This window comes from Neomonachus schauinslandi, chromosome 5 (genome assembly GCF_002201575.2).
Source record: "Neomonachus schauinslandi chromosome 5, ASM220157v2, whole genome shotgun sequence".
NCBI classification, from domain to species: Eukaryota; Metazoa; Chordata; class Mammalia; order Carnivora; family Phocidae; genus Neomonachus; species Neomonachus schauinslandi.
This window is the reverse complement of record NC_058407.1, coordinates 169273832-169283863: the sequence shown is the minus strand read 5'-3', so window position 1 is coordinate 169283863 and position 10032 is coordinate 169273832. Positions and strand designations below refer to the sequence as shown.

General features: G+C 49.9%; 1 protein-coding gene across 1 annotated transcript in view; it reads right to left on the bottom strand.

Moving 5' to 3' along the window:
- Positions 1–273: 273 nt before the first annotated feature.
- ACTL6B (actin like 6B) overlaps positions 274–10032 on the bottom strand; it is an 11907-nt gene continuing 2148 nt past the window's right edge. The window contains exons 5-14 of the mRNA XM_021680067.1: positions 5791–5888; positions 5030–5124; positions 4847–4953; positions 4109–4198; positions 3892–3953; positions 3665–3779; positions 3442–3522; positions 3250–3345; positions 2972–3058; positions 274–471 (exon numbers count right to left, since the gene is read on the bottom strand). Coding sequence (XP_021535742.1) covers positions 391–471; positions 2972–3058; positions 3250–3345; positions 3442–3522; positions 3665–3779; positions 3892–3953; positions 4109–4198; positions 4847–4953; positions 5030–5124; positions 5791–5888 — 912 coding nt within the window. The 3' untranslated portion in view covers positions 274–390. The remainder of the gene's footprint in view (positions 472–2971; positions 3059–3249; positions 3346–3441; positions 3523–3664; positions 3780–3891; positions 3954–4108; positions 4199–4846; positions 4954–5029; positions 5125–5790; positions 5889–10032) is intronic.

Genomic DNA, 10032 nt, shown 5'->3' with positions numbered 1-10032 from the left:
ATCCTCCCTGGGTCGCCGCCCCTTTGAAACCTGAGGCTTCTGTGGCTCTGCCCTGGCCCGCAGACTTTGTCCCGGCGTCCACCGTGGGATCACCAAGGGACGTAGGTGTGGCCCTCCCCTCGCCTCCCCCCAGGCCCCTGCCCCACTCCCGCCCCCCACCAAGGAGGCCAAACTTTTTTTTTCTTAAAACATTTTTACTCCTTTCAACCCAGAAACATCACAATCTAAGCGGACGAGAGGGGAGGGGGAGAGACGAGGGCATGGGGGTGGGGGCTTCGATCTGCGCTGGCGGAGGCCGAGCCGAGGCCGAGCCGGGAAACCCTTTCCCTGCCTTTTGGCGTCCCCTACCCCACCGCGGCGGGCTGGCGTGTGGGTGTTGAGGGGGCGCCCTCAGGGGCACTTCCGCTCCACGCACTGCTTCCCTCCCTCCTCATATTCCTGCTTGGAGATCCACATCTGCTGGAAAGTGCCCTGGGGGCGGGGGCACGACAGAGGCCATCAGAATGGTCCTGGAGGAAGGGGGGTGGTCGCGCCTCCCCACATTCCACCCGTCCAGGCCCAGCCCCTCGGAAAACCTCCTCCTCGCCCAATCCCTTCCGCAGCGACCTCCCCAAGCCTCCTAGCCCTCCTTTATATTCAGAGGGTGAATACCCCTGCTCCTGTCGTTCAGTCACGACGTTGATTCATTCATTCAACAAGTATTTATTGCACATCTGTCTGCCCTGGGCCAGGCGCTGGGCTAGAGCTGGGTAGTGGAGCTTACAGCCTCAGGCCAGCCAGCCTGGCCTCCCAACCTCCCTCCCCCAATTCCTCCTGCACCTATCACTCCATCAGGCCTTACAAACTTGTCCAGTCTCCCACATTCCCAGAAAGAATCTTTCCTCCACCCTCACCTTTCCTGTACCACCTAACTTCTGGATGGAGTTGTCTTCACTCCGCACGCCACTCCCCACGTTGAACCTTGGCCCTTGAGGGTCTCTTGTGCTGGGCATCTCAGACTTTCCCTTTTCTCTGATGGTTGCTTAATCTCTGCCTGAAAGCTAGTGCCTGTGTCCCTGGTACTGTCCCTGCTTCTCTCCTGGGCTCACAGTTCAAGGCTTCCTGAACCAGCTCCTCCACTCCTGGGACTTTTGCTCATGCACTGAAACCCTACTCCTCCCTCAATCTCCCGTTTCTGAAGCTGAATACTAGACCCAAATACTCAGCTGTCTTTTGGACACAGCCTTCGGAGCCCCTCAGGACCGCAAACTCAGCATGTCCACCACTGAGCTCCCCCAGGCCTGGCCCAAACCTGCCTCGGTGGTCTTTCCTACCTTCTATATAGCGTGGCCAATATAGTGGTCCTAGAGCACTTGAAGTGCGGCTAGTCGGAACTGAGATGTGCTCTACAGTTATAGAACACACAACGGATACTGAAGACTAAGTCCAGGAAAGAGAATGTAAAAATCTCATTTTTATATTGATCACACATTGAAATGATAATATTTTGGATATATTGAATTAAAGTGCATTCTTTTTTTTAATGATTTTATTTTTAAGTAGGGGAATCTGGCTGACTCAGTTTTTAGGTAATCTCTACACCCACATGGGGCTCGAACTCACAACCCCTAGATCAAGAATCGCATGCCCTACCAACTGAGCCAGCCAGGCGCCCCAAATAAAGTATACTCTTTAAACTTAATTTCACCTGATTTTTGGTGCTCTTTTAAAATACAGCTACTAGAAAATTTAAAGTTGTATATGTGGTTCGCATTACATTCCTCTTGGACATAGCTGCCAGGAGCTAGCAGCCTGGGCATTGTCCTGGACACCTTCTCGCTAACTTCTTGTATCCAAATGCTGTCCACATTCTGTCCGTTGGACCCCAGATGAGCTCCCGGTTCCACAGCCTGATACCCACTCCTCTGTCAAGCCCCAGTCACAGTGGAGACCACAGCAGCCCCGGTCAAGCCACTCTCCACTCTACTGCCCCGGTGAGCTTCCTGACCTCGGGTCCGCCCACGTCTGCCCATTGCCTTTGGTCTTGCCTGCCTCTCTCCATGGCCCAGGCACCCTCTCTCCCTCTTTGCCTCAAGAGTTCTTACTCAGTCTTCCATCTCAGCTTGAATGCTCCTTAGGAGGCCCTTCGTGACCCTTGAACTAGATCAGGTCCTCCCTTGAAGGAACACCCCCACACTTTGTGGTGACTTCCTGTTTAATGCTCTCAGCCTCTGGACTGGGCCTGCTCCTGGAGCGGGGACTAGGTCGGGCATGCAGGTGGGCCCACAGGAACTGGATGGCTGACAGGGTCCCAGCCCCCAGCTAACTTCACACTGTCAGCTTCCTGTATTTCTGACCCTTGTTTCTGTCTCCTTGGGGGCTGCCCCTCTAGGAGATGTCCTTCCTGCTCTGTCATAGCCCCACTGTCCCCTCCGTGTGACCTACACCCGTGAGATAGTTTGCATCTCCAGCTCCCTGCTCAGCGTCTTGCCTGTGCCCAGCAGCAGGCCCAGACAGGACTCCTCACCTACTGCTCCAGAACCAGCCTGCCTGTCTCCTTCTCTATCTGCCTCTTGCCCACCACCCCATCCTCACTGCTACTCACTCTGTGACTCTGGGACAATGGAAGGAGCCCCTCCCAAGGTCCCCCCGTGTCCAGCTCACACCCTGATCTCCAAAGACTCATTCCTGACATAGGCTTTCCACACATGCCCGGGACTGTCACATCGCGTCCTCGGCCCAAACCTTCAGTGTCTCCCCTCTGCTAAGTACAGTGGGTGCCTCATCCAACCAATCTCTCCAGCTTCCTGTCCTTCTGCTCCCTGATTTGTGCCGATGGCTTATTCACCCTTCTGGAAGCACTGACTGGTCTTTCTCAAAAAGAAATGTTTGTTGAATGAATGAATAAGGAGGCGGCAGGCAAGGGGATGGGGCTGTGTGGGTCTGCCCCTTTCCCACAGTCAGTGCCAGGCCAAGGCCCCTTCCCTCTCACCAGTGAGGCCAGGATGGAGCCCCCGATCCAGGGGCTGAACTTGCGCTCCATGGTGCTGTTGCTGGCGATGAGCTTCAGCCGCATGCTCTGGGGGGAAAGAGGAGCTGGGGGAAGCAGACACCTGGGTTCTGGGAAGGGACAGGGCTGGAAGTGGGGAAGACTGGGAAGCCACAGGGGGAGGGGTCTGCTCTGGTGGCCTGAAGGCTCGCCGTTGGGGAAGGAGGAGGGACTGGGTCCTGAAGAGCCAAGCCAGGACCCTGGTCGGGGTGGGCTCCTACCGGCGGGGTCTTCTGGGAAAGCTCTCGATTGAGCCTGTCCGTGAAGCCCTGGAGCAGCGTGTTCCCCCCCGTGACAATGACACTGCCGTACAAGCCCTGAGAGCAGAGAGGAGTGTGCCGTCAGGGCACAGCCCCTGCCCGTCTCCCCACCGCTCCTGGGCCCCTTTGCCCAGACACAGGCTCGGGCCTCACCGGGCGGATGTCGATGTCACACATGCCGATGCTGGTGGTCACCACGTGGCCCACACCAAGCATGGTGTTCCCCGACAGGCCCTGCCGAGAAAGGTGACCTGGGTTGTGGGCCTCTGCCCTCTCTCCCCAGACCCCAGGGATCCTTCCCAGCCCCCCACCCCTACACGCTGGCATCTGGGGAATCCAACGAGCCCCCACCTCGATACCCTCCACCAGGGCCAACCTTGACGTTGGAGGGGTCAAACAGGCCCTCAGGAATGCGGAGCCGCTCAGCCCCGTAGTCTGTGTTGTAGCCGTTGGGCATTTCATAGTGCACTGTGGGCATTTGCGCGGCCACCCTGCCCAGGAGAGAGAGAGACTCTGCCTGGGGGTGCTCACAGAGGGCCAGAGGTACCCCCAGAGTCCCAGGCCTGCCCTCTTTCCCACCCCTGGGCCGTGGGCTTCACTTACTGCTCATCATAGGGAGAGTCTGAGACCTGCAGCACCGAGGCCTGGAAGTCCTGAATCACCTCCTGAGGACCCAGGGAGCTGGTGAGGGCCTGGGCTCCCTCCGCAGCACCCCCAAGCCGCCCGCCTGCAGGGCCTCTCTGTCCCTTCCCCTCTACTCATGGCAGGGGACTAGGAGCTGGGGAGGGGCCGGGGCTGTTTTGGGGGACTCTCTCCTCACATTGCACATGTAGTTATGCCAAGACTTGGAAACCTGGGGTAGCTTCTCCTTCTTCTTCCAGTTTGGAGGGGCGCCCTCCCGTACGGGTTCCTGTGGGGCACAAAGCCTATGAGCACCCTTCCCCACTCCACCCCTGCCCAGCCTACCCTGACCACACTTGTGCTCCTGCAGCTAACAGGCACTGGGTTCTTTGCTCTGTTGCCCACAAGAGGGGTCTCTCCTTCCCTGTCAAAGGAGAGAATGGGGAGAGCCTGTCCCCATGTCCACCACTCATGCAGCAGGTAGAGCTGATCTGAAAGGCCCCAGCCAGAGAAAGCGGAGGGCATGGGGAATACACTGGGAGACGAGAACCTTAAAGAAGCAGCCATGTTCCATGTGAGGGTCCAGGGTGGACCCTTGCATGCAGTGTCTCAACACTCACAGCAACCCTGTATGCTGTTTTTCCACTTCGCAGGGGAATAAACTGAGGTGCGGGGAGCTTCGATCTCCTGCTCTAGGTCACGCAGCTCTCACATGGCAGAGGCAGACCTTGAACCTGGATCTATCGCACTGGCCCCCATACGTCCTGCTACCAGCTGGCCATATGACCTTGGCCACGTCCTTCAGCCTGTCCGATTGTAAATTAAGAAACTGGACCGAGGGTCCTCTGGGGACCCTGCTGCTCCCCTCTCTGATATCTAGTGGGTCCATGGGTCAATAGTCATAGGGTGAGTGCCCAAGACTCCCCTGAGGCCCCACCTTGGCTGCAATCATGTAAGGCGGGATGATGTCAATGGCCATTTCCTGGAAGAGTTCCCGGCACTGCATAGAGATGAAATCTCCTGCCAGGGGTGACTTGACAATGCCTGGAAAGGGACAGGGCGTTAGGGGCCAGTCCCTCCCCCCACCCCAAGGCATCCACGACCCCGGTCGAGGCCCCACCTTGCTGCAGGACGTAGCCGTCATGTACTGGGATGGCTGTGGTGTGGGTGGCCCCACTGTCCAGCACCAGGCCCGTGGAACGTCCGTTTGCAAAGCTGGTGTGGGATGGATAGGTCAAAGAGACAGCAGCAGCAAGTGAGGGGACTGGGACTCAGGTCTGGCCTGGTCACTCTCTGTTCTCCTGGTCCAGCCTATCCACAGTCTGCTAATCTCTCATTCTAGTTTATGACCCATCACTGGAGAAAGGTTCCTGAGACCCTTGTCTCTTCTTCCCTGTCTGAATCACAGCTTCTTCCTCTTTTTCCTTCCTTCTGAGCTCCCAGTTTCTCTTTAGTCTTGGTTCAGTGCTCTGTGGGCTCCTTGAAATGAGGGGCCATATTGCCTAGCACAGGGGTCAATGCAAGGCAGATCCTTAAAAAATGAATGCTAATTGGCTGCTTGGGGAGGAAACTCCTCAGTGTTCTATATCCCTCCCTGTTCTCTCCAGTCCCAGCCCCTGCTATCTACGTGGTCCAACTCTCCTCCCCACCCACCCCCCGTTCATCCTGATCCAAGGAATAGGAAAGAGCTGCTGATCTGGCCACCCCAGGGTCAAAAGCACTTAGCCCACAGGGGCCCCTCTGCACTAATGGGGCACAGGGTGTGTGTCTGCCCATCCAGGACACTGATCTCTACAGGATCAGGTCCAGCCTCCAGCTTGGCACACCACAAACCCCACCCTGGCCCTCCACCCAGCCAGAGCTGCTCAAGCCAGAGCATACGCGGTGAGCACAGCTGTCTTGCATAAGAAGAAGGCAGGAATGTTGTACTGCTCGAACATCAGCTCTGTCAGCTTCTCCCGCTTGGCCCGTGTGTTCCACTGGGGAGAAAGTGCAGGAGGGGAGGATTCAAAAAGGGAGAGGCACAGACACACACACACACAAACACACAACTTGGACTGGGGACAGAGGTCCGGTCTCTTGATCCACACAGACCTTAAGAATGTGAGAACTATGAAGAACTTTAAACATTACAATCCAAACCCAGCTGAGGAAATCCAAACTCAGAGAGGGAGAGTTACTTGACCAAGTTCACACACAAAGCCCTTGGTAGAGCTTGGTAGAGTCATAGTCTCTTGACTGCTGGCCCACTGTTCTTTATTGTACAATATATACTTCGGGCTACTGAAAGGAGCCTCCTCTTCCTCATTTTAATCATCTCAAAGGCAAGAAAGCTGGGAAGAGGATTTCTGGTAGAAATTGTGGATTGAATACAAACATCCAATTTTATCCTCTTCCAAGATTCCAGCAAAAGTATAATAAAGGGGTAATTTAGGGGCGCCTGGGTGGCTCCGTTGGTTAAGCGTCTGCCTTTAGCTCAAGTCATGATCTCAGAGTCCTGGGATTGAGCCCTGCATCGGGCTCCCTGCTCAGCGGGGAGTCTGCTTCTCCCTCTGCCTCTCCCCCCACTCGTGCTCTCTCTTTCTCTGTCTCTCTCTCAAATAAATAAATAAAATCTTTTAAAAAGGAGGGCAATCAAAAAAAGACATAAACCCATGGCGCCTGGCTGGCTCAGTTGGAAGACCATGCAACTCTTGATCTTGGAGTCAAGAGTTCGAGCCCCACATTGGGCACAGAGGTTACTTTTTAAAACAGGGGGTGGCGCCAGGGTGGTGCAGTTGGTTAAGCGTCTGACTCTTGGTTTCAGCTCAGGTTGTGATATCATGGTTGTGAGATTAAGCCCCTCATCAGGCTCTGTAATCAGCACAGAGTCAGCTTGAGATTCTCTCTCCCTCTCTCTCTGCCCCTCCTGCTTGTGCTCTCTCTGTCTCTCTAAAATAAATAAGTAAATCTTAAAAAAAAAAAAAAAGACATAAAGCCACAAAAGCCAACCAGCACATGAGAAGATGCTCAACATTGTTAGCCATTAGGGATATGCAATTCGAAAGCACAATGAGATACCACTTCATACCCACTGGAGTGTTGATAATAATTAAGAAAAAAAAGGATATAGAAAAACTGAAACCCTTGTACATTGCTGGTGGGAAGGTGAAATTGTTCAGCCACTGTGGAAAACAATCAGTAGTTCCTCAAAAAGTTAAACATAGAATTACCATATGACCCAGCAATTCCACTCCTAGTTATATATCCAAAAGAACTGAAAACAGGTACTGAAATAAATCCATATACACAACTATTCATAACAGCACTATCCACAATAGCCAAACATGGAAACAACCCAAAAATCCATGAATGGATAAATTGGAAAAACAAATTGTGGTATATCCATACAATGGAATGTTACTCAGCCATGAAACAGAATAAAATACTGATAAATGCTACAGCATGGATGAACCTTGAAAATATGCTAAGTGAAAGAATACAGACATAAGTCACATGTTGTATGATTCCACTTATAAGAAAGATCCAGAATAGATACATTCATTGAGACAGAAAGCAGATTGATGGTTGCCAAGGGCAGGGAGAGTAGAAAGAAACTGGTTAATGAAAACGTACTTTCTTTTGAGGTGATGAAAATGTTGGGGAACTAGATAAAGATGATGGCTACACAACATTTTGAATGTATTACATGCCACCACATTGTTAACATTAAAAAAGTTAAATTTTATGTTGTGTGAATTTTATTTATTTATTTATTTTAAAGATTTTATTTATTTATTCATGAGAGAGAGAGAGAGGCAGAAGGAGAAGCAGGCTCCCAAGGAGCAGGGAGCCCGATGCGGGACTCGATCCCAGGACCCTGAGATCATGACCTGAGCCGAAGGCAGATGCTTAACCGTCTGAACCACCCAGGCACCCTGTTGTGTGAATTTTAACTCAAAAAAGAGAGAGAGGGATAGACAGACACCCTCAAGGTTTGGGAATAATAAGGAAGGAGAAAACAGCAACATAGTTTTGAAGGTTAGAAATCAGATAGTTGAGTGGTAACTGACTTAACAGATTCAAGAACACTGACTTCTAAGCTGGTAGTGGAAAAAGCCAGGAACAGCCTGTGTCAAACTGCAGAATCCTTAGAGAGCTCAGGAATTGGTAGTTTTGGGTACCTCTGGCAGTTAAGGTCAAGGGAAAGCTAAAATAAGATTGTTTAAAGCTATTCAGGTGATGGCTCCTGAAACTCTTTTCCCAGTTCCATGTCACTGGGTTATTACCCACCCCAACCTCTGCAGAAGACTGGAAGTTTATTCCCTAGAGTAAAACTGAGGGTCTCTGGACTGGTGGGACACTTGACACTGTCAGGAGTGAAGACACTATACTTAAAACAGGAGAAGTAAGTGATTCCATGCATATTAAATGGTGAGAACCTCAGCCCTATTCCCTCACTTGGCTCCCAGAAAGGAGGTGATCAGGCCTGTCTGTAGGGTACAAGTCTTCCCTGTGGGTTACATCAGAGATCTAAAGATGCCAATTATCAGAGGCTGCCTAACAATCATCCCAGGCAAGTCATCCTATAGCAACATCCTTTATCACCACAGTCAACGAGTGCTGCATCCCACACAGCTTCCAATCAGTGTTTCAGTCCACCACTTGCAAACATGAGCAGACAACAAGGATTTCTCAGAAATCTGAGAAAAGCCTCAAAAAGGAGATAGAGACCCCCCAAAAAAGGGCAGGGGGAAAAAAAGCAATTGGGAAGAACAGAGATCATGCAGGGAAATGAAAACTTCCAAAAACAGAAACAAAATTAATAATATTCTGAGTGAGATAATGGATGATATTGCACCCATGAAGAAAGGATTGGATGTCCTAAAAAGTAACATTCATGGAACAAAAAAGAGCTCGTGGAAATTGAAAATACAGGAGGAGAGATGAAAAACTCAATAGAAGGGTTGAAAAATAAAGTTGAGGGAATATCTTGGTAATTAGAGGAAAAGAGAAAAGGAAGGAAAACATAAGAAAAAAAAATAAGAAAGTGAGAGGACCTGTTCAGGAGGTGCAAAATCCAAATAATATTTTCCAAAAGAGAGAACAGAGAATATTGAGAGAAATAAATCATCAAATAAGTAATTAAAACTATTTAATCAAATAATTACTGACTTATTTTTTCACAGAATTGAAAGACATAGGTTTCTAGATTGAAGGGACATATTGAGTGTCTAGAGCAATGGATGAATATTAAACAATACAATATTGAGAAATTATACAACACTGAGGACAAAGTGAAAATTCTATAAACTTTCACAAAGAAAAACATTACACCAAAAGATCAGGAATTAGATAGCTCTGCCTTCTAGATGGCAACAGTAGATGCTGGAAGACAATGGAAAAGTACCTTCAAGATTTTAAAGAAAAATGATTTCCAATCTGGAATGTTATACCTAGCTAAGCTATCGATCAAGGTCAGCCATGCAAAGTCTTAAAAATTTTTACTTCTCATGACATTTCTAAGAAAGTTACTGGAGGATGTGCTCCAGGAAAACAAGGGAGGACATCAAGAAAAGGAGTAATGAGATACAAGAAATAGGACTCTAGCATAGGAGAGAGGTGAAGGGATGCTTTAAGATGATGGTGAAGAGAGACGTCAGGCTGAGAGCTGTGTCCTCTGTGTAGAAGGCAAAAAGTCCAAAGTGGAGCAAATCAGTGGGTTTTTGGAGAGATTTCTTCAAGAAGATGAAATTGATAGAATACCTAATGGAGTTAATGTTTTGAGAAAGGATATAGGTAACATAAGCAGATGAGTAATAAACAGATGAATAATTTAGGGTCATATTATTAAATAAATAGAAAGCTAAGCAAAATAAAAACCAGCACAATTTTCAGTTCTAGGGAAAACAGCTGTGCAGGAAAGAAAAGTGACTGTAATTTATTGCCCGCCTCAGACCTGATTAGCATACATAAACATAAGAGTGTAAATACTGAATAATGATTTTTTTAAAAAATCTAAAATACAACTGTATTTAAGGTTGGGGAATGAGAGAAGTGTGTGGTATGAGCTGCAGGAGGAAAGAGAGATCAATGTTTTCTTTCTTTCTTTCTTTCTTTCTTTCTTTCTTTCTTTCTTTCTTT